At 41.4% G+C, this 24,871-nt stretch overlaps 1 protein-coding gene across 2 annotated transcripts in view; it reads left to right on the forward strand.

Moving 5' to 3' along the window:
* Nucleotides 1-24,871, forward strand: part of LOC137416086 (E3 ubiquitin/ISG15 ligase TRIM25-like) — a 141,911-nt gene that overhangs the window by 43,309 nt on the left and 73,731 nt on the right. Inside the window, exons 6-8 of one of the 2 annotated variants that reach the window (XM_078770239.1) lie at nucleotides 298-425; nucleotides 3,585-3,644; nucleotides 10,461-11,141. The exons of the other annotated variant lie outside the window; for it this stretch is intronic. Coding sequence (XP_078626365.1) covers nucleotides 298-425; nucleotides 3,585-3,644; nucleotides 10,461-10,999 — 727 coding nt within the window. The 3' untranslated portion in view covers nucleotides 11,000-11,141. Of the gene's footprint in view, nucleotides 1-297; nucleotides 426-3,584; nucleotides 3,645-10,460; nucleotides 11,142-24,871 lie in introns of those variants that run through there. 2 annotated transcript variants of the gene reach the window in all.

The raw sequence follows: 24,871 nt of genomic DNA on the forward strand, positions 1-24,871 counted from the left end.
AATCCCTTCTCCGAAACCGCTTCAACAATCGATGTGAAACATGTCCTGTCTGAAAATGTGATACTTGAAAACAGCTGAAAGGATAGAAATCAAACTTGTTTATTTTTAGGACAGTGAATGAGGGCATCTACCCATTGTCACGGGCAGGGACAACACGGAGGCATATTGGCGACACAGTCGCATTGCTGTCTTTTTTCTTTTTTTTAATTTAAATTAATCGTATCCATCATCTTGTCCTCCTTGTGTACCCTCAACTTATCTCCACCTTCAGTTGATGTTTCTCTCTTCCTCATGCAGGCTGGTGTCCAGGTCACATTTTACCACCACAGAACCTGCACAATACAGATTGCTGGTCTTTTCTGTGGTGGAGCAGACTGCGGACTCGCTCATCCAGCAATGTGAGAATCTTCTGAAAGAGATCCAGAGTAAGTCACAAAATTAGACAATATTTGTGGAAAAGGAATATATTATGGAAATTAGACATGTAGTTTATTAGAAATGTACAGCAAAGATTGAATGAGAAAGCCAGGACAAGTGTGATTGGAAGGGGATGGGAATAAATATGTTAAAGGTCTTTGATGGAAATGGCAGAGAACCAAAATTGCATTCATCAGGTGGGTCAAAATCCTCATTCAGAACACCACATCCTGCAATCACCAAACATTCCAAAATAACTAATCTAAATAACTAATCAAAATAACTAAATAATCTAATCTTCACCAAATTTCATCCAAATCTGTCCACAACTTTTTGAGATATCCTGTTCACAGACACCCAAACAGACATACAAGGGTGAAAACATAACCTCCATCCACCTTTGGTGGCGGACGTAATAATTGAAAACAATGAAGTAACGCTCACGGAAGACCTGATGCTCTTATCGAGTGTGAACATAGAAAACAAAGCATTGCAACTGGTTGTAGTACTTAGGGACAACAAAGCAAAGATGGCATTGCTAAATGAGGTTTCGGTACCCAACAATTTTGGCCAAAAAAGATGCAGAACTCAAGATAATGACCAAATGCCATAATCTCAAAAATGAAGTCAAAAGATCTTGGAAGCTGAAGAGCGTTAAAATTGTTCCAATGAAAGGTGGAGCAATGGGAATGATAAAGAAGAACCACAAGGAGATCTTTAAAAAACAATCTTTGGGATTATTACTTCAAACAAACAACAGTTTGAAGCTGTTTGAAGTTCAGTGTTTTAAGCTCAGTGACGATCCTGCAAAGAACACTCGCACCAAAACTTTGAGAACCAGTAAACTTCACAGCCTGATCAATGATTCATAATCCCTGACTGAAACAGAGGTGTGGTCACACACACACACACACACACACACACACACACACACACACACACACACACACATTCTACACTTACTCACCCTCGACTCCCCCCGACATCCTCCTCCCCCCCCCCACCCCAAATTGACTTGACTTCCCAGTTTCATCCTCGTTTTTACCAGATTAACCTTTTGGGCCAAAGGCAGAATCCAAGGAGCTCAGCACTGATTACATCAACTGGAGAGGGTCATGTCTTCCATGCTGAGAATGGGACGTGGCTTCCGTGTTGAGAGTGGGGCGTGGCTTCCGCAATGAGGGTGCCTACCGTGCCTACCGTGCCTTTAGTGCCTACCTCATTGAGGGTGGGGTGTGCCTTCCGCGGTGAGGGTGGGGCGTGCCGTCCGCGTTGAGGGTGGGGCGTGCCTTCCACGTTGAGGGTGGGGCGTGCCTGCCGCGTTGAGGGTGGGGCGTGCCTTCCGCGTTGAGGGTGGGGCGTGCCTTCCGCGTTGAGGGTGGGGCGTGCCTTCCGCATTGAGGGTGGGGCGTGCCTTCCGCGTTGAGGGTGGGGCGTGCCTTCCGCGTTGAGGGTGGGGCGTGCCTTCCGCGTTGAGGGTGGGGCGTGCATTCCGCGTTGAAGGTGGGGCGTGCCTTCCGCGTTGAGGATGGGGCGTGCCTTCCGCGTTGAGGGTGGGGCGTGCCTTCCGCGTTGAGGGTGGGGCGTGCCTTCCGCGTTGAGGGTGGGGCGTGCCTTCCGCGTTGAGGGTGGGGCGTGCCTTCCGCGTTGAGGGTGGGGCGTGCCTTCCGCGTTGAGGGTGGGGCGTGCCTTCCGCGTTGAGGGTGGGGCGTGCCTTCCGCGTTGAGGGTGGGGCGTGCCTTCCGCGTTGAGGATGGGGCGTGCCTTCCGCGTTGAGGGTGGGGCGTGCCTTCCGCGTTGAGGGTGGGGCGTGCCTTCCGCGTTGAGGATGGGGCGTGCCCTCCGCGTTGAGGGTGGGGCGTGCCTTCCGCGTTGAGGGTGGGGCGTGCCCGTCGCATTGAGGGTGGGGCGTGCCCTCCGCGTTGAGGGTGGGGCGTGCCTTCCGCGTTGAGGGTGGGGCGTGCCTTCCGCGTTGAGGGTGGGGGCGTGCCTTCCGCGTTGAGGGTGGGACATGCTTTCCTCGTTGTTTGCGTCGTGTCTTCTGTGTTGTGGTCTCGAAGGTAACATTACAAGTCTTTGAAAGTGCATGTCTTGCATGTGTAATGCATTTAATGTAGATTACAGATTATAAAGTACAGATTTACAAATTATAAAAGTACAGATTATTAATTACAGAGTACAGAATTACAGATTATAAATTACAGTAATTATAAATTACTAGGGCGTGCCCGTACGTGGGTGCAAAAAAACATGCGTGCAAACAACAACAACAAAAAAAAACTTTGAAACCACGTGGCAGTAACGACCACAGAACCCCCCCCCCTCTATTTACATGAAATGGTTTGGTCCATTCACAAAGCCAAAGCGAACGGCTTGCGAGTACGGTAGAACCCCCCCCCCCCTCTATTTACATGAAATGGTTTGGTCCATTCGCAAAGCCAAAGCGAACGGCGAACGGCTAAATCGCCATAGCTCGGTAACTACTTCTCCGATTAATATGAAACCTTGAAAAGGCACATCCTCGGGTCCCCAGCAATATACCTGGCAAGTTTCAAGTATATCGGACCCGTGGTTGTCGAGAAACAGCGGTCACAGACAAATGACACACAGACACACACACAGACACACAGACACACACACATACACACACACATACACACAGAGATTACTGGAATTATAGATAGATAAAGTACAGAGTACAGATTATAAAAGTACTCGAAACTTCTTGATTGTATTCTTTGGATTATATTTTCATTGATGGTTAAAATTGGATCAGAAATTTTATTTATCGTCAACCTTTCCACATGTCTAAACTTGATAGGAAATCATCACCATTCTGTATCTAATGTTAAAATTTCAACAGGTTTTTATAGATTACTGAAGAAACTTAACATGAATACATGTAATGCAAGAGGTGTTTGATGAGATGGTTTTCTACTTTTTAAGAAAATGGACAAAGCAATACATGGGATTTGGGATGGGATTTGTAACGGAGATTTGATAATTTCAAAAATATCCTCATATCGGAACACGTTACAGGTAATTTCATAACCAAGCTGCAGTAGTACTAGAGAAGTCACCCGTCTTTTGTTGTAATAAGATGAAGTTTTTTCATCATTAAAATAGAATTTGAATATAACCAATTGTTTGTTCATTAATCTCCACAGAAGAGTTGGTGAAACAGGTGGAAGCAGCTGACCTACAATACAGCACCCTGAAAAGTCTTTGTAAGTGAAGGGGATGGTAGAAGGGAGGGTGGTAAACATGGTGGCGATGTGGAAGATTGAGGTTTGATAAGGAGAATTAATGAATATATCCTTGTCTACGTCTGTCTTTCTTTGATTCTCCTCCTCCATCTTTCCATTTGTCTGACATTTCCATCTTCATCTGTTTTTTTGTTTGTTTTTTTGTTGTATACTGAATCGAGGCTCGTGAAAGAGCTAACATTTATTTCACAAACAAATCAACCAGACAAACTAAATATACAAACAAGAGGGAGCGGAAGACAAGATGGGGAGAGAAGGGGAAGCACACAACCACAACATTTGAGAGCAGGGAGAAGTGTGGGAGGGAGAGGGCTTGGGGGCAGGAGACGTGGGAAGGGGAGGGGGGGGGGGGAGAGGTATAAAACACAAGGGGACCGAAATTAGCGGGGGTAGAAAAGATCAAGGTTTTGGATGGGGGAGGATAAGACATGGTGGTGAACAGCTGTTTTAAAGACCTGGAGGGTGGAGTGGGATTGAAGAGAGTGAGGGAGTTTGTACCAGAGGTGGGAGAAAAGAGGAATGAAGGAGTGAAGGTGAGCAGAAAGTCTGTTCCTCTTACAACTTGCAAAATCGAAGATTTTTCAAGTATATTGGTCGGTTGCGTTTGTGGTTCTGTCTGTCTGTCTCTGTCTGTCTGTCTGTCTGTCTGTCTGTTTCATTGTTTGTTACTTGCCGGAAAAGATTCCGGCAAGTATGTTGATCGGTTGGTCTGTCTGTTTGTTCGTTTTGAGGGTGGGGTGCGCAGCACTACGTCGACATCATTGCACATAGAATCGCCAAACTTTACACACATATTTGTCTTGCCCTGGAATAGACTGTGCCCCATTTTTAACTCTCTCGGCCTAAGGCCTCCATTATGACGTCATAATTTGATAATTCGACAGTACAAACCTTCATCCAATCAAGATGCAATTTATTGAGCGACATGACGGCATAAACTGGTGGAGAAAAAAAAAATTGTGATGTCATCGGTCATGTGGTTCGGCCGCCATCTTGGAAAAAACAAAAAACTTTGCACCTCCATATCTCCGAAAGTGCTGAATAGAAAAAATTAAGACATGGATCATTGTAAAGAACTCTCCATGGGGAATAAAATATGTTAATGATGATGTCATAGATGCCGCCGTTATGACATCATAATTCGACAAATACAAAACTTCATCCGATCAAGATGCAATTTCTTGAGCGCCATGTCGGCATAAACTGGTGGAGAAAAAATAATAATGATGACGTCATCGGTCATGTGGTTCGGGCGCCATCTTGGAAAAACAGAAAAACTTTGCACCTCCATATCTCCGAAAGTGCTGAATAGAAATAATGGAGACTTGGCTCATTGTGAAGAACTCTCCATGGGGAATAAAATATGTTATTGATGATGTCATCGGTCACGTGGTTCGGCCGCTATCTTGGAAAAACCGAAAAAGTTTGCACCTCTAAATCTCCAAAAGTGCAGAATAGAAAAAATTGAGACATACCTCATTGTGAAGAACTCTCAATGAGGAATAAAATATGTTGATGATGATGTCATCGTTCACGTGGTTCAGCCGCCATCTTGGAAAAATGGAAAAACTTTGCACCACTATATCTCCGAAAGTGCCAAAAGAAAAAATTGAGACATGGCTCATTTTAAAGAACTCTCCATGGGGAATACAATATGTTAATGATGATGATGTCGTCGGTCACGTGGTTCGGCCGCCATCTTGGAAAAACCGAAAAACTTTGCACCTCCATATCTCCGAAAGTGCCGAATAGAAAAAATTGAGACATGGCTCATTTTATAGAACTCTCCATGGGGAATAAAATATGTTAATGATGATGTCTTCGGTCACGTGGTTCGGCCGCCATATTTGTCCAAAATGGCCGATTTAAAAAAAGAACATTCCGGAAAGTCCTCGGTCTCTACCCGATTTTTCATTTGTCTGTTTGTTTGTTTGTCACCGGCCTACAGGTCACAATTTTCAACCGATCTTCACGAAAATTCACCAAATGGTAGAGTTGGTCAAAAGCAAGAAACCTATTGTTTTTGGGTCAAAAGGTCAAAAGGTCAACATATGCCAAAGGTCACCAACTTTGCTAAATTTCTAAAATCCTCAATTTTCATCCGATTGACTTGCAATTTGAAGAGGTCTTGCATATCTGGTTATTGAATTCAACCACCAAGTATTCTTGAGGTCAACATCGGCGAAAAGGTCAACATCGGCCAAATTTCTAAAATCCTCTTTTCATCCAATTGACTTGAAATTTGAAGAGGACTTGCATATCTGGTCACTGAATTCAACCACCAAGTATTTTTGAGGTCGACATCGGCCAAAAGGTCAACATAGGCCAAGTTTTTATAATCCTCAATTTTCATCCGATTGACCCGTAAATTGAGCAGCATTTGCACATTGAGTCACTAAATAGGGGAACAAACTATTTTTGAGGTCAAAAGGTCAAAGGTCAACTCAAGGTCAACCTTCCAAAATCATCATTTTTCATCTGAAAAATCATCACTTTTCTTCCTATTGACCCGAGCTTTGATTATGATTGTCAATTTTAATCTTGATGAAATGGACAATTTGCTGTATCAATGGGAATTTTTATCTAGGGCATGGCGGGGGGGGGGGGGGCTTTTGCAAGTATCGTGCTCTGCATGACGTCCTCTTGTTATTCTGTTTGTCTGTTTGTCTGTTTGTCACTCGCCTACAGGTCACAATTCTAAACCGATCATCATAAAACTTCACCAAGTTGTCGAGGTTGTCACAATTGAGAAGCCTATTGATTTTTGAGGACGAAGGTGAAAGGTCATCTTCATGTCAAATTTATAAAATCGCGATTTCTCATCCAATTGACTTGAAAATTGAACAGCATTTGCAGTCACTAAACAGGGAAACCAACTATTTTTGAGGTCAAAAGGTTAAAAGTCAACTCAGGGTCAAATGTTCTAAAATCATCAATTTTCATCTGAAAAATCATCTGTTTTTATCTGATTGACTTGAAAATTTCACAGAATTTGCTTAGTGCCTCACTGAAATTAGAAACCAACTATTTTAAGGTCAAATGGTTAAAGTTCAACTCAAGGTCAAAAGATCTGAAAAGGTCTCAAAGGGCCTTCGGGGTCTTCAGGGTCGAAAAATATGTTAGGGTTCTAAAGGGTCTTTGAGTCTGAAAGGGTCTTTGGGTTTGAAAGGGTCTCAGGGTTTGAAAGGGTCTTCGAGGCCTTCAATGGTCTTGTGGATATAAATTCCCTTCGGAGTCTCAAGGGGTCTTCAGGTTCTGAACGGTCTTTGGGATCTGTAGAGTTTTAGGGGTCTTCGTGGTCTTGTGGTTGTCAATGATTTTAAGGGTCTGAGGGTTGTCAAAGGTCTAATGTAATTAATACAGACACTCACATGCTGTGCAGATAGAAACGAGGAAACGGACCCAAATTCAACAACACCTCTCTTCTGGCGAGGGTAAAAGTGTGTGTTGTGTGTGTGTGTGTGTGTGTGTGTGTGTGTTTGTTTGTCTCCTCCATACCTCCAAAACCATGAAATCAAGCAGCCCTACGCCTTGGAAGCATACTTCTCGACCTCCAAGGGTTTGCATGAATGAAACCTGGGTGTTTGCGTGTGTTTTTATGGATGATGTACGATTGTACGTTGTGGGTAAATTTAATCTTTACTATTGATCAAAGCTTGTGTCCAGATCGGTTGAAGATAAAACCGCGCTTAAAAATCATTTGCAGCCATTCCGAATAAAAGCCAAACTTGCTGCAGGAAGTATGAGGGAGTCATAAAAAAAATAACCATGTCCTCGTGCCAGGTGGCAGGAAGTCGGGGAACTCAAGGCTGTCTCCCTTTGATATCAGGCAGCTTGGTTGAGGATTACGGAGGGAGCACTGCATGTTTATAACTAATATCTAGGAAATGCAGGCCTTGTAGAATGTTATTGTCTCAGTTCTGTGTGGTCAGTGTTGATATCTCCACAAGGCCCCCCTTGCTTCCTCCACCCTCCTCCCAACCTCCTGCCTTGCAACTTCAAACTCGCACAACCGTCTGATAAACAACTGAAGACGATATAAATGATTTGTGTACAAGGATTCGGGGAGAATAATGAACCGGATGACTTCGTCCTGTAACTGCTGATGTGTTTAAGTATCTGTGTATACCTGATGTCATTAAAGTCATGCCGAGATGGTTTTCTCCCTCTTGTGAAGCAAATATATGCTCCATGTGAACCACGACAAAATGGAGAATTAAAGTATACATTCTTCCACAATGCCAACAGGCTTGCCTTTGGTCATCCTCCAATCAGGTCGCTCAGGTTGTGGATCTTAATTTCGCCATTTTGTCCGCTCAGCTCAAGTATGCCTTGCCTCAGAACAGGCTAGTTTATGAACAATACAGCTTCATATCTACGAATGGTCATACAGCTGATCTTCATACCTATGAATCGCTGTATTCCTGTATACATTGCAGTGCTTCTAAACACCAATGTTAATGCCTGTATTTAATTTCTGCAAACTTGGAAAATATTAGAAAAACGATCTGCTTCTGATAATTCTTCTTCTTCTTCAACTTCTTCAAACTCACCACCCCCCCCCCCCCCCCCCCCCCTTAAAGTGCCTGTGCTGCGACATGTGGTGCCTCAAGCCCCCACCCCATTATTTTGCTTTCCCTCTTGCAACAAATTAACCAGCAGGATCAATGTAATGGCTTCCACAGTCGAGCTTGGGTCCTCAGTGGCGAAATCCGAGTTATGAAGGCAAAATAATTGGGAGGATTGCAATGATTAAAGCAACGACGGGACTAGTGAACTCCAAGCACTCATCATTGAATGCCTGATATTCATAATTATGAATCATGAATCGCTTGTCAAGCCCAGCCGTTCCTTATCAACCATTTCGTTGGAGTGCTTAATCTACTTGGAAAGTGCTCTACAATCTTATTTATAACTAGCAGGGTTACCTGGCGTTACTTGTGGGGAGGGGTGTGTGTGGGAGGGGAACTGAGAAGGGGGTGGGGGGCAAGGGAGCCGGAAAGGTGGGGGGGGGCAGAAGGCTTCATATAAAACGGTGAGTTGATGCAATGCCAGTGGGTAAAGGGGACTTGAAGGTCTTCTCGGTCTAAAGGGTTTGAGGTCTTGAAGAGTATTCAGGATCTTAAGGGTTTTTGGGGTCTGAAGGGTCTTTGAGGTCCAAACGGTCTTTGGGGTATTCAGGGTTTTAAAGTGTCTAAAGGGTGTTTGGGGTCTCCAATGTTCTTAAGGGGGTCTAATCTCCCAAGCATGTCATGTAATCTCTCAAGCATTTAGGAGGGTGCTTTAGGGGTCTTCGGGGTCTTTTAAGGATGAAAATACCCTCCGGACACGGACATTCCCCAGGTCGAACTTCGTCTGTCTGCCAAATTTGGTGGTTAGCGGTCCAGCGATCTTTGCAAAAAAACGTGAACAAGACAGACAGACATCCGGTTAATTTTACTTTTTGGACTGGTGGGGAACCTGTGGGAAACCCACAGGCAGAGACATGTCTGACATTTGGACATCTTGAGTTGGATGCTGCATGTAGAGTTTTACAAAATGGTTACTGGTACCTGTGATCGATAGAATAAATCTTCACATTGGTTGTACCCCCCTTCCCCTTCTCCTTCCCTTTCTCCCTCCCCCTCCCCCGACCATCCCCTTCCCTCCTGCCCTGCCCCTACGCCCTTCATTTTCTTGGTACAAAGCGAATCTGTGTTGCCCAGCAATGCCGGGTAAACAGTTAAAAGCTCTGTCATGGAGATGGGAAAGTGTATATGAATAAATAAATAATTAAAAGTTCCGTCAGAGATGGAAAAGTATATAAATAAATAATTAAAAGGTCCGTGATAGAGATGGAAAAGTATATAAATAAATCAATAATTAAAAGGTCTGTCATGGAGATGGAAAAGTGTATTTAAATAAATAAATAATTAAAAGGTCCGTCATGGAGATGGGAAACTATATAAATAAATAAGTAATTAAAATGTCCGTCATGGAGCTGCAAAAGTATGTAAATAAATAAATAATGTAAGTTGTTGGTGGTGAAATAAGTAAGTAAATAAATAATGTAAGTTGTTTTTGGTAGCGAAGTAAGTAAATAAATAAAGCATGTTTTTGGTCGTGAAGTAAATAAATGTAAGTTGTTGGTAGTGAAGTAAGTAAATAAATACATAATGTAAGTTGTTGGTGGTGAAGTAAGAAAATAAATAAATAATTTAAGTTGTTGGTGGTGAAGTAAATAAAGAAATAATGCAAGTTGTTGGTCGTGAAAAAAAAATAATATAAGTGGTTGGCAATTAACTGAATAAATAAATAATGTAAGTTGTTGGTGGTGGAGTAAATAAATAAACAATGTGAGTTGTTGGTAATGAAGTAAATAAATAAATAATGTAAGTTGTTGGTGGTGAAGTAAATGAATAAATTATATAAGTGGTTGGTAATGAAGTAAATAAATAAATAATGTACGTTGTTGGTGGTGAAGTAAATAAATTAACAATGTGAGTTGTTGGTAATGAAGTAAATAAATCAATAATGTAAGTTGTTGGTGGTGAAGTAAATATATAAACAATGTGAGTTGTTGGTGATGAAGTAAATAAATAAATAATGTAAGTTGTTGGTGGTGAAGTAAATAAACAAATGACGTAAGTTGTTGGTGTTGTAAAGAAATAAAAACAATTGTTGTAATGCAAGTTTTTTGTCAAAATGTGATTCCCAAAGTTTATAAAAAGGGATCAATGTGTTTGTGTTTCTGTCCATTTGTCTAACAATGTCCATGACCCTGTGTCGTGTCTGCAGATGGACGCACCCCGAGTCTGGACCAAAACTCTGCACGTGGACAGATCATGATCTCCCAGGGACTCAAGATGGCGACTCTAACTGGGACCAATAATAGTCACCCGGAACATCCTGATCGGTTTGATGTTTGTGCACAAGTTGTTTCCTCTGATTGTTTCTCCTCGGGTCGTCATTACTGGGAGGTCGAGGTGAGATCGAGTAGTTTGTGCAGAATCGGAATCTGTTTAAACTCCATGGGGAGGAAAGGGAGAGAGAGCGGGTTGGGAGATAATCCCGAGTCTTGGTGTTTGGAGAAAGATAAAAACAACTACTTCGCACGTCACAACAATCAAAAGATCGACCTGTCCGTGCCGGGGAATCCTGAACGGTTTGGGTTCTTCTTGGATTGCGAGGCCGGAGAGTTGAAGTGTTTCTGGGACTCGCGGGTCTTGCACGTGTTCAGGGGGAACTTCATGGACCCCGTTAAACCCGCTATTGGGGTTGGTTTCTATGGTGGTGGTTTTTACGGTGGTGGTTCCGTCCAGTTTTCCTCATTTTGATGATTTTGATCTCCATTTTGTGTTTTCATCATGAACTGAAGGTTACTTTTGGTTCACATCAATAAAATCATTTACTTGTTCATGACGATGTGATTACTGATTCACGTTTTTATTGTAATAAAGTTCATATAATTTGACAAGTTCATTGTTTGTTGTACACCGCTCCTTTCCTATGCCATCTCCAGGCATTGCAAATCGTCATTGCTGGGCACCGAAGGGGGCTCGGCAGTGACGCACGCTGAAAGAGAGCACTCAGTTTTCACTCTGGTTGTTTACTTGTTTTCTTGTTTTCTTGTTTGTTTGTCCGGATGATATCTCAGCCATCCTTTAAGCTAGGAAGCTGAAATTTCGGCACAATAGTGAGCAAGTCCTTTTTCAAAAACGGTATTTTTTTTTTGATTAATCAATAAATTGAGGAGTTATTTAATTATTAGCGATTAATTAAGTACTTATTTAATTAATCAAATTTCCTTTCTCTTCTGACCATTAACTCAGGCACCTTTTGAGTTAGGAAGCTGATATTTGGACATGCCAATGACCAGGTGATTTGGCTGCAAAATATATATTTGATTTATTAATTAATCAACTAATCGATTAATTATTTAATTATTCGATTAATGACAATTTTTTTTTTTTTTTAAGTTACACATTCTGATGAAATAGTGGTAGTTTATGTGTTCTCTGACCAAATTGATTAATAATTTAATTTTTTTATGATTATTATTTATTTATTTTCATTATTAATCATTTATTTATTTTCTTTCTCATTTGGCCAATATCTCAGGCACCTTTTGAGCTGGGAAGCTAATATTTGGACATGAGTGACCAAGTGATGTGGCTATCAAGGATATTTTTGATTTATTGATTAATCATTTCATCTATTAATTATTTATTGATTAATCGATTAATTAATTATTGAGTAATCAATTAATTATTTAATTTTTTATAAATGACTTATTTAATTACATTTCTAAAAGATACATCTTCGGATGAAGCACTAGTGGTTTAGTTATGCGATTAGCCAATTGATTATGAAAATATTTTGTGATAATCTTTTATTGATTTTAATTATACAATTAATCAATCAATTAGTGTACACCTCTCCCTCCCAATGCAGCCTCAATGAGCTGCACTGCGGTATTGCCGGGCACCGGAGGCGCCCCGGCAATGCCGCGCTGCAGCATATTTAATTATTTGGCATGGGGCGGTGTACTTTGAATGTATGTGTACTTGTTTGTTTTCTTTCTTGTTTGTTTTCTTGTTTTCTTGTTTGTTTGTCTGGACGATATCTCAGCCATCCTTTGAGCTAGGAAGCTGAAATTTCGGCACAATAATGAGCAAGTCCATTGTCAAAAACGGTATTTTTTTTTTGATTAATCAATAAATTGAGGAGTTATTTAATTATTAGCGATTAATTAAGTACTTATTTAATTAATCAAATTTCCTTTCTCTTCTGACCATTAACTCAAGCACCTTTTGAGTAAGGAAGCTGATATTTGGACATGCCAATGACCAGGTGATTTGGCTGCAAAGGATATTTTTGATTTATTAATTAATCAATTAATCGATTAATTATTTAATTATTCGATTAATGACAAAAAAAAATTTTTTTTTAAGTTACAGATTCTGATGAAATAGTGGTAGTTTATGTGTTCTCTGACCAAATTGATTAATAATTTAAATTTTTTATGATTATTATTTATTTATTTTCATTATTAATCATTTATTTATTTTCTTTCTCATTTGGCCAATATCTCAGGGACCGTTTGAGCTGGGAAGCTAATATTTGGACATGAGTGACCAAGTGATGTGGCTATCAAGGATATTTTTGATTTATTGATTAATCATTTCATCTATTAATTATTTATTGATTAATCGATTAATTATTTATTGAGTAATCAATTAATTATTTAATTTTTTATAAATGACTTATTTAATTAAATTTCTAAAAGATACATCTTCGGATGAAGCACTAGTGGTTTAGTTATGCGATTAGCCAATTGATTATTGTACACCGCTCCTTTCCTATGCCATCTCCAGGCATTGCAAATCGTCATTGCCGGGCACCAAAGGGGGCTCGGCAGTGACGCACGCTGAAAGAGAGTACTCAGTTTTCACTCTGGTTTCTTGTTTTCTTTCTTGGTTGTCCGGACGATATCTCAGCCATCCTTTGAGCTAGGAAGCTGAAATTTCGGCACAGTAGTGAGCAAGTCCTTTGTCAAATACGGTATTTTTTGTTTTTTGAATAATCAATTAATTGAGGAGTTATTTAATTATTAGCGTTTAATTAAGTACTTATTTAATTAATTAAATTTCATTTATCTTCTGACCATTATTAACTCAGGCACCTTTTGAGTTAGGAAGCTGATATTTGGACATGCCAATGACCAGGTGATTTGGCTGCAAAGGATATTTTTGATTTATTAATTAATCAATTAATCGATTAATTATTTAATTATTCGATTAATGACAAAAAAATTTATTTTTTTTAAGTTACAGATTCTGATGAAATAGTGGTAGTTTATGTGTTCTCTGACCAAATTGATTAATAATTTAATTTTTTTATGATTATTATTTATTTATTTTCATTATTAATCATTTATTTATTTTCTTTCTCATTTGGCCAATATCTCAGGCACCTTTTGAGCTGGGAAGCTAATATTTGGACATGAGTGACCAAGTGATGTGGCTATCAAGGATATTTTTGATTTATTGATTAATCATTTCATCTATTAAGTATTTATTGATTAATCGATTAATTATTTATTGAGTAATCAATTAATTATTTAATTTTTTATAAATGACTTATTTAATTAAATTTCTAAAAGATACATCTTCGGATGAAGCACTACTGGTTTAGTTATGCGATTAGCCAATTGATTATGAAAATATTTTGTGATAATCTTTTATTGATTTTAATTATACAATTAATCAATCAATTAGTGTACACCTCTCCCTCCCAATGCAGCCTCAATGAGCTGCACTGCGGTATTGCCGGGCGCCGGAGGCGCCCCGGCAATGCCGCGCTGCAGCATATTTAATTATTTGGCATGGGGCGGTGTACTTTGAATGTATGTGTACTTGTGAAAATATTTTGTGATAATCTTTTATTGATTTTAATTATACAATTAATCAATCAATTAGTGTACACCTCTCCCTCCCAATGCAGCCTCAATGAGCTGCACTGCGGTATTGCCGGGCGCCGGAGACGCCCCGGCAATGCCGCGCTGCAGCATATTTAATTATTTGGCATGGGGCGGTGTACTTTGAATGTATGTGTACTTGTTTGTTTTCTTTCTTGTTTGTTTTCTTGTTTGTTTGTCCGGACGATATCTCAGCCATCCTTTGAGCTAGGTAGCTGAAATTTAGGCACAATAGTGAGCAAGTCCTTTGTCAAAAACGGTATTTTTTGTTTTTTGATTAATCAATAAATTGAGGAGTTATTTAATTATTAGCGATTAATTAAGTACTTATTTAATTAATCAAATTTCCTTTCTCTTTTGACCATTAACTCAGGCACCTTTTGAGTTAGGAAGCTGATATTTGGACATGCCAATGACCAGGTGATTTGCCTGCAAAGGCTATTTTTGATTTATTAATTAATAAATGAATCGATTAATTATTGAATTATTCGATTAATGCCCAAAAAAATTTTTTTTTTTAAGTTACAGATTCTGATGAAATAGTGGTAGTTTATGTGTTCTCTGACCAAATTGATTAATAATTTAATTTTTTAATGATTATTATTTATTTATTTTCATTATTAATCATTTATTTATTTTCTTTCTCATTTGGCCAATATCTCAGGCACCTTTTGAGCTGGGAAGCTAATATTTGGACATGAGTGACCAAGTGATGTGGCTATCAAGGATATTTTTGATTTATTGATTAATCATTTCATCTATTAATTATTTATTGATTAATCGATTAATTATTTTTTGAGTAATCAATTAATTATTTGATTTTTTATAAATGACTTATTTAATTAAATTTCTAAAAGATACATATTCGGTGAAGCACTAGTGGTTTAGTTATGCGATTAGCCAATTGATTATGAAAATATTTTGTGATAATCTTTTATTGATTTTAATTATACAATTAATCAATCAATTAGTGTACACCTCTCCCTCCCAATGCAGCCTCAATGAGCTGCACTGCGGTATTGCCGGGCGCCGAGGCGCCCCGGCAATGCCGCGCTGCAGCATATTTAATTATTTGGCATGGGGCGGTGTACTTTGAATGTATGTGTACTTGTTTTTGATTTATTGATTAATCATTTAATCGATTAATTATTTATTGGTGAATCAATTAATTATTTAATTTTTTATTAATGACTTATTTAATTAAATTTCTAAAAGATACATCTTCGGATGAAGCACGAGTGGTTTCGTTATGCTATTAGCCAATTGATTAAGAAAATAATTTGTGATAATCTTTTATTGATTTTAATTCTACAATTAATCAATCAATTAGCGTACACCTCTCCCTCCCAATGCAGCCTCTATGAGGTGCACTGTGGTATTGCCGGGCGCCGTAGGCGCCCCGGCAATGCCGCGCTGTAGGATATTTAATTATTTGGCATGGGGGCGGTGTACTTTGAATGTATCGGTCCTTGTTTTCTTTCTTTCTTTCTTGTTTGTTTGTTTGTCCGGGTGATATCTCAGCCATCCTTTGAGCTAGGAAGCTGAAATTTCGGCACAGTAGTGAGCAAGTCCTTTGTCAAAAACGCTATTTTTTGTTTTTTGATTAATCAATAAATTTAGGAGTTATTTAATTATTAGCGATTAATTAAGTACTTATTTAATTAATCAAATTTCCTTTCTCTTTTGACCATTAACTCAGGCACCTTTTGAGTTAGGAAGCTGATATTTGGACATGCCAATGACCAGGTGATTTGCCTGCAAAGGCTATTTTTGATTTATTAATTAATAAATGAATCGATTAATTATTTAATTATTCGATTAATGCCAAAAAAAATTATTTTTTTTAAGTTACAGATTCTGATGAAATAGTGGTAGTTTATGTGTTCTCTGACCAAATTGATTAATAATTTAATTTTTTAATGATTATTATTTATTTATTTTCATTATTAATCATTTATTTATTTTCTTTCTCATTTGGCCAATATCTCAGGCACCTTTTGAGCTAGGAAGCTAATATTTGGACATGAGTGACCAAGTGATGTGGCTATCAAGGATATTTTTGATTTATTGATTAATCATTTCATCTATTAATTATTTATTGATTAATCGATTAATTATTTTTTGAGTAATCAATTAATTATTTGATTTTTTATAAATGACTTATTTCATTAAATTTCTAAAAGATACATCTTCGGATGAAGCACTAGTGGTTTAGTTATGCGATTAGCCAATTGATTATGAAAATATTTTGTGATAATCTTTTATTGATTTTAATTATACAATTAATCAATCAATTAGTGTACACCTCTCCCTCCCAATGCAGCCTCAATGAGCTGCACTGCGGTATTGCCGGGCGCCGAGGCGCCCCGGCAATGCCACGCTGCAGCATATTTAATTATTTGGCATGGGGCGGTGTACTTTGAATGTATGTGTACTTGTTTTTGATTTATTGATTAATCATTTAATCGATTAATTATTTATTGGTGAATCAATTAATTATTTAATTTTTTATTAATGACTTATTTAATTAAATTTCTAAAAGATACATCTTCGGATGAAGCACGAGTGGTTTAGTTATGCTATTAGCCAATTGATTAAGAAAATAATTTGTGATAATCTTTTATTGATTTTAATTCTACAATTAATCAATCAATTAGCGTACACCTCTCCCTCCCAATGCAGCCTCTATGAGGTGCACTGTGGTATTGCCGGGCGCCGTAGGCGCCCCGGCAATGCCGCGCTGTAGGATATTTAATTATTTGGCATGGGGGCGGTGTACTTTGAATGTATCGGTCCTTGTTTTCTTTCTTTCTTGTTTGTTTGTTTGTCCGGGTGATATCTCAGCCATCCTTTGAGCTAGGAAGCTGAAATTTTGGCACAGTAGTGAGCAAGTCCTTTATCAAAAACGTTATTTTATGTTTTTTGAATAATCAATTAATTGAGGAGTTATTTAATTATTAGCGATTAAGGAAGTACTTATTTAATTAATCAAATTTCCTTTCTCTTCTGACCATTAACTCAGGCACCTTTTGAGCTCGGAAGCTAATATTTGGACATGAGTAACCAAGTGATGTGGCGATCAAGGATATTTTTGATTTATTGATTAATCAATGAATCAATTAATCGATTCATTATTTAATGATTCGATTAATTACTATAAATAAAAAAAATCAGTCACATTCTGATGAAATGGTGGTGGTTTATGTGTTCTGTGACCGAATTGATTAATAATTTAATTTTTTAATGATTATTATTTATTTATTTTCATTATTAATCATTTATTTATTTTCTTTCTCATTTGGCCAATATCTCGGGCACCTTTTGAGCTGGGAAGGTAATATTTGGACATGACAGTGACCAAGTGATGTGGCTATCAAGGATATTTTTGATTTATTGATTAATCATTTAATCGATTAATTATTTAATTATTCGATGAATGACCTAATTAATTAATTTTTTAAGTTACAGATTCGAATGAAATAGTGGTGGTTTATGAAGGATATTTTTGATTTATTGATAAATCATTTCATCGATTAATAATTTTTTTTTTTTTTTTTTTTTTTTTTTTTTTGTATACTGAATCGAGGCTCGTGAAAGAGCTAACATTTATTTCACCAACAAATCAACCAGACAAACAAAATATACAAAAGAGGGAGCGGAAGCCAAGATGGGGAGAGAAGGGGAAGCACACAACCACAACATTTGAGAGCAGGGAGAAGTGTGGGAGGGAGAGGGCTTGGGGGCAGGAGGCGTGGGAAGGGGAAGGGGGGGGGGGGGAGGTATAAAACACATGGGGACCGAAATTAGCGGGGGTAGAAAAGATCAAGGTTTTGGATGGGGGAGGATAATAGATGGTGGTGAACAGCTGTTTTAAAGACCTGGAGGGTAGAGTGGGATTGAAGAGAGTGAGGGAGTTTGTTCCAGAGGCGGGAGAAAAGAGGAATGAAGGAGTGAAGGTGAGCAGAAAGTCTTGATTTTGGCAGTTTAACCATAAGAGGGTTGCAGGCAGATCTTGTGCGACCTGTAGGAATATTTGGGGGACAGAGCCCAGAGAGGGCTGGGGGGGCAAGGCCAGAGAGGAGTCGGTAGAAGACGGAAAGACCACCAACCTGCCTGCGGTAAGTGAGTGAAAGGCCCTTGGAGTTAGCTTCATCGCGGGAGATTCCAATGATTCTGAACGCTTTGGTTTCAACAGCGTGAAGACGGGCTAGGTGTGAGGCAGGAGCACCAGACCAGAGGGGAGAGCAGTATTCCATAAAGCTGCGGATGAAAGCCTTGTATGTGGTGAGGAGCTCAGGTGTGTCAAGGAAGGACTTCACACGACGGAGGATGCCCAGTCGGCGACTGGCTTTGGAGGCCAGATTTGAAATGTGGTTTTCCCAGGAAAGATCATGGCAAATAGTGAGACCCAAAAGCTTGAGTGACAGAACTTCTTGGAGAGGATTATTCAGAAAGTGGATGGGAGGGTTTTCCAGTCGGTCTTTTCGGAGAGACATCGTAAGAGTGTGAGATTTATCAGGATTGAAAGACATGTTCCATTTGTTTGCCCAGTCTGTGATTTTGTCCAAGTCTGCAGAGAGTGAGGAGGCTGCAGTCTGCCGATCTGAGGGATGAGGAATGGAGCGACAGAGAGTAGAGTCGTCAGCAAAGAGATAGAGAGGATTTTCAAGTGAGTCAGAGAGATCATTGATGAAGACCAGGAAAAGCACAGGGCCCAGAACACTACCTTGGGGAACTCCAGCCTGAACAGGAAGAGGAGATGAGAGAAACCCATTCAGGGCCACACGTTGACTCCGACCAGAGAGGAAGTCCGCCAGCCATGCGTGGAGATTTCCATGGATACCAAAGGAGGAGAGTTTGGTGAGCAGAGCAGGCTGCCAGACCGTATCGAAGGCACGTGAAATGTCAAGGGAGACAGCTCTAATTTCCTGTTTGGCGTTGAGGACCTCCATCCATTGTTGAGAAAGCAGAAGCAGCATGTCCAGAGTAGAGTGACCAGGTCTGAAACCAAATTGATGATCAGAGATCAAGCCATTGGAGAAGAGGAAAGATTTCATATCTGAAGCAATGATGGATTCCATGACTTTGCTGATAATTGGGAGAAGGCTGATTGGTCTGTAGTTGCTGGGATCTGTTTTTGCACCTTTTTGTGCAAAGCGGTGATGTTGGCTGATTTCCAAGCAGATGGCAGATGACCTTGAGCAAAGGAGAGGGTGAAGAGAACAGAAAGAGGGAGTGAAAGAGCGGAAGAACATGATTTTAGGACCCGTGGGCTGATGCCGTCAGGACCAGTTGCAGAATCAGAGTCGAGGGTTGACAGAAACTTTTCCACCTTGTCAGGAGGAAAGGACACAGAGTCCAGGAGCAGCTGGGTACGACTGGGTATGGTGGGTACAGAGAGGGATGGGTTTGGGACACAAGATTTAGAGGCAAACACAGAGTTGAGGCATTCAGCTTTTTCACGTGCGGAGTCAGCCGTTAAGCCGTTTGAGGTGAGGGAGGGGATGGAGGGGGAACAAACACCAGAAACAGATTTCACCAGACGCCACCAGGATTTGGAAGAGGGAGACAGACAAGAGAGTTCGGTCTTGAGAACGGTGAGATATTGTTTCCTGGCTCTCCTGAGGGTGGACACACACTTGTTTCGGGCTTTGTGAAAGGAAATGAGATTTCCTTCCATTGGATTTGCTTTCCAGGAGACAAAGGACGTTGTTGTTTGTAACGTGATTTCCATTTTCCCCCAGCCTGAGTGTTTGCTTCTGTATCCTTCTTATCCACCCCTTTGTATCTCACTGCCCCTTATTTCTCCCCACGTCCCTTATTTGTCCAAGACTGGAGACTGCTCGTCTGATTCCATAGCTAGTCCGGCTCATCCACCGTCTGATTCCATAGCTCGTCCGGCTCATCCACCGTTTGCCCTTCACGTGACTCGTGGTGGTCCCTCTCGGCTCTCCCCCCGTTGGTATTTTTGTGCACATAAGATTGTTCACGGTGCTGTTTAAATATTATTTAAATATGTATAACCTTTCCCCTTCAGTGTTTTACTCAGTGGTATTTTACAACACGCTGTTTTTCTTCCTATTTAAAAGGCTTTTCTCAATTTCCTCTCCAACTCATTCCACCTCAAAAAAAAGAAATTCAATATCTTATACGTCTCCCTCACTACATGGTCTAAATTCACATTCATTCCATCCCTCCTCCATCATTCTGAACCGGATTGCTAACTTGAAAATCACAACAAACCCAATTTGTTTTCAATGTTCGTCTTTCATTAATCATCCACTTTCTAAACTCCCCTCTTGCCCCTCCCATCCAAATCCCTCCCCTTGCACCTACACTCCTAAACTCCCCCCTTGCCCTGCCACTCTTAAACTCCCCCCCTACCACTCCACTCTTGAACTCCCCCCTTGCCCTTCCACTCCTGAGCTCCCCCCCTTGCCCTTCCCCTCCTAAACTCCCCCCTCACTCCTCCCCTTCAAAACTCCCCCCCAACCCCTCCCATTCAAATCTCCCCCCATACCATTCCTCTCCAATTCTCCCTCCTCCCCCCTCCTCCTCAAAGCTGCCTCCTCCCCACTTCGTCTCCCTTCTATCTCATACCTCCACCCCCCCCCCCCAACCTTCTTCTTTCCTCTGCCACCCCTCAAACAACCCCTCACTGTGCCTCATCCCTTCACCTTCAAACTTTTCATCCTCCTCATCCTTCCCTTTCTTGGAACTCTTCTGCAATCGCTGACACACTAACAACTGCTCTCCCTACCTCCCCCTCTCATCCTTCATCTTACCCTACTCCTCCCCTCCCCTGTCCTGTACCCGATGCTCCCCCTCTCTCTTCATTAACGGTATGGACCTCAAACATCCGGGGCCTTCGCTCAAACCTGACTGATCTCTCCATACAGGTTGCTTCTGACAATCCAGACTTGATCTGCTTAACAGAGACTTTCCTCCTTCAAGATGTCTCTGATTCCTTAATATCTCTTCCTGGTTACTCCCTCCTCCGGTATGATAGACCTGAGCCTCGGCCTGGTGGTGGGGTGGCTATCTTTATCAAAAACTCTCTTCCTCACTCTCCTTGCACTGCCCTCTCTCCTCCTCACCCCCAGGAGTACCTCTGGCTACGGCTTCCTCTCCGCTCCCACCTTTTGTTCATATGTGTTCTGTACCGTCCCCCAAACAGTGATGACTCCATCTACATTTCACTGTCTGACAACATGGACCAACTTCTATCCACTCATCCCAACTCTCTCTTCCTCATATGTGGTAGAGCAAAGGACTTCTGTGACTCACTGGGATTGACACAATCTGTCAATTTCCCGACCCTGATCTCAGCCAATGGAGTATCTTCTCTTCTAGACTTGGTTATGACTAACTTCCCTGCTAATGTCTGCTGCTCTTCTTTTGCTCCAATCGGTTCTTCTGATCATGTGCTTGTCAAAGTGGACATCTCTCTGGCCATTCTCAGAGAGCCTCCTCAGCGTCGACGAGTCTGGCATTTCACTCAGGCCGACTGGGACGGTCTTCAAGCAGCCATCAATCGTCTGGATTGGTCTCCCATCTCCACTGCCTCTGACATCAATTCTTCCTGGGAATTCTTCCAAAGCAAACTGATCTCTCTCATGCACAGATTTATCCCATCTCGCCTTCAGTTGTCTTACCCTTCCTCCCGTCCATGGTACACTGAATCTTGTGGTGAGGCAGTTGCCCTGAAACAACTTGCCTTTGCCTCTTGGAAGGCTAATCCAACTGAAGGAAATCTCAGTTCCTTCCACCAAGCTCGGGACAAGTGTGTGTCTACCCTCAGGAGTGCCAGGAAGCACTATCTCTCCTCACTCAAGAATGAACTCTCAAACCTGTCTCCTTCCTCCAAATCCTGGTGGCTTCTGGTCAAATCCGTTTCTGGTGTTTGTTCCCCCTCCATCCCCTCCCTTACCTCAAATGGCCACACAGTTGACATCGCACGTGACAAAGCCGAATGCCTCAACTCTGTGTTTGCCTCAAAATCCTTAGTCCCAAACCCATCTCTCTCTGTTCCCACCTTTCCCAGTCGAACCAAACTGCTCCTGGACTCTGTGACCTTCTCTCCTGACAAGGTGGAGGAGTTTTTGTCAAACCTCGACTCTGATTCTGCAACTGGACCAGATGGCATCAGCCCATGGGTCCTAAAATCCTGCTCTGCCGCTCTATCTCACCCTCTCTCTGTTCTTTTCACCCTATCCTTTGCTCAAGGTCATCTGCCAGCATCCTGGAAATCAGCAAACATTACCGCTTTACACAAAAAAGGTGCAAAAACAGATCCTTGCAACTACAGACCAATCAGCCTGCTCCCAATTATCAGCAAAGTCATGGAATCCATCATTGCTTCGGATATGAAATCTTTCCTCTTCTCCAATGGCTTGATCTCTGATCATCAATTTGGTTTCAGACCAGGTCACTCTACTCTGGACATGCTGCTTCTGCTTTCTCAACAATGGATGGAGGTCCTCAATGCCAAACAGGAAATTAGAGCTGTCTCCATTGACATCAATCAGCTATCAGTAGCATAATACCTGTGATTAGACCCATCGTTAGTGTGGTTGCTGTGGTGTAGTGTCTAGTGCTTGTACAGCCAACTTACAGTGCGTGGCGTGGATCCAGGAGGTCTTGCCCTCGCAAAAGACCGCATTTGGTGTAGTCAGCAATACCTGGATTGGTCCCTTCCACCTTGGTTCCACGGCGTTCTTGCGGGTGAAGTGCTTCACGGGCACCTGGTTATTTTCAACAAACCAATTTTCCTAATCCACTTTTTCAAGTGGATCCAATTTTATCCAATATCCAATTTTAAATTCAATCCAATTTTCTCTAATTCCCCTCCCATCATCACATGCACCTGTTCCCTACACCTGTTTCAGCCTCTGGCCCAATAGCTGTCCAATATCTATCATGAATCCCAATATCCCAATATCCCATTTAAATTGTTTCAACTAGAATTTTCAACTAGAATTACCACCAACGAGCCACCATTAACCTCAAGCCACCATTAACCACCCCCTGTTATTTATTTATTTTTCGTAAATAAACAAATAATAAAAAGAAAATAACCTGGTCTATTTATTGAAAATAAAAATAGTTCTCATATGTCTTCCCGTCTGGTCAATTTTCTCACCCACTGTGACTCACTCAAAATAAATTCTCACTGTATGAGTGCAGGTGTCCTGTTTTTCTCCTTCCTCTGTTGGTGTACACCCACGTCACTGGTGCACCCATCCAAACACCATTCTACCACACGCACCACAGATGCCAATATCCACCACAATTTACCTATACCCTCTACCTACTTTTAAACTACCCACCCTGGGTATTCGTGAAGGGGGTCCATCTTTCCCAACCACTCCCTTCGCACCAGCCACTCCGCTCCACATTGTCCACCATACTCAATCCACACCAACCATTCCATACAAGTTATTTCACACAACCATTCTCCATACACCTGTTTTTGCACACCTGTGCCCACACCTGGTGCTTCCTGTCCCCTCCTTCCTCCCAGGCTTCTTCACGCACTACAATTCACAATCACAATTCCTCACTCATACACTGTTCCATCACCTCCTTCACACACACTGCATCATCTAAGTTGACTACTCCCTTCTGAAACTCGCGCTTCCCAGTCTTCCCTTATGCTAAGTGCTCCCACGTCATTATCATCCAACTAATCTACCTTATTCTACGTCCCCTACTACAGGTATCATGTCGCTACTTAACCCTACAGTTACCTATGGTCATCCTTCTCTAGATTCTATCAATAACCTAACCCTCCCTCGGCGAGCTTACACTGCCATAACCCCATAACCTATAGCTCATGCTATATTTCACACCTTACTTCCCTGGAACAGCTGGTGGTCCTCCGAAAGATGCATTCCGATGTTAAATCACTTCAGCACCTAAGCACTCAATTGGCCCTCCATGGAATCGTACCACAGACTTACAATCAGACAGACAGACAGACAGATAACAGAGGTGAACCACAAGCCCCAGAACCCAACCAAACTCGAACTCACCTTCAAAGGACACCACTCCTCCCGACAGGCGCAATCCAATCCACAGCATCCATATGCCAACCTCTATCTGGAGCCTCACAAAGCCAAAAGTCGGGCAAGTTTATTGCATTCCACATAACTGCAACCTCCAACCACACGAGGTGCCAGCCACACCTCAACCATGCCGACAGTGCAGCCACCCGATCCCTAGCAACACGTCCCAACCTTAACACAAGGCCTCCACCATGAACACCATCAGGTTGTGGTTGACATCCCACACCACACCACCTTCCAGTAAAACATTCACCCCAGGCCACCGCAGGTGCACCCGAGCTCACCCGTTCTCATTTCACAGCCCTTCTTGGGGGGCATGCTCCACCATGCCGCCCGATCTCTACTTGGTGCGCACCCCCATGATCGGCAAGTTCTGATATCCCACAATACACCTGGGCACACACCCTCTCCAAACCATGTCCTTTTACAAGCATGCCGACTCCACCAAGCACCTCGGTACATACGTTCCTGCAGCCTTATTCACATAGTACATACGCTCCCTTTCAAATGTCCCCCATTTAACATGAATAACTCAGCGCTCGACCATAAACATTGGTACAGATGAGAAACTCCACTGCACACTGTACTCGGCACTTCGTATGGGGTGCAGGATTAAAATTAAATTCAAAGCATACTGTAACAGAAGCTTTCCGGTCGGCACC

The sequence above is a fragment of the Myxine glutinosa genome, chromosome 1 (genome assembly GCF_964187855.1).
Source record: "Myxine glutinosa chromosome 1, kmMyxGlut1.1, whole genome shotgun sequence".
In the NCBI taxonomy this organism is placed as follows: Eukaryota; Metazoa; Chordata; class Myxini; order Myxiniformes; family Myxinidae; genus Myxine; species Myxine glutinosa.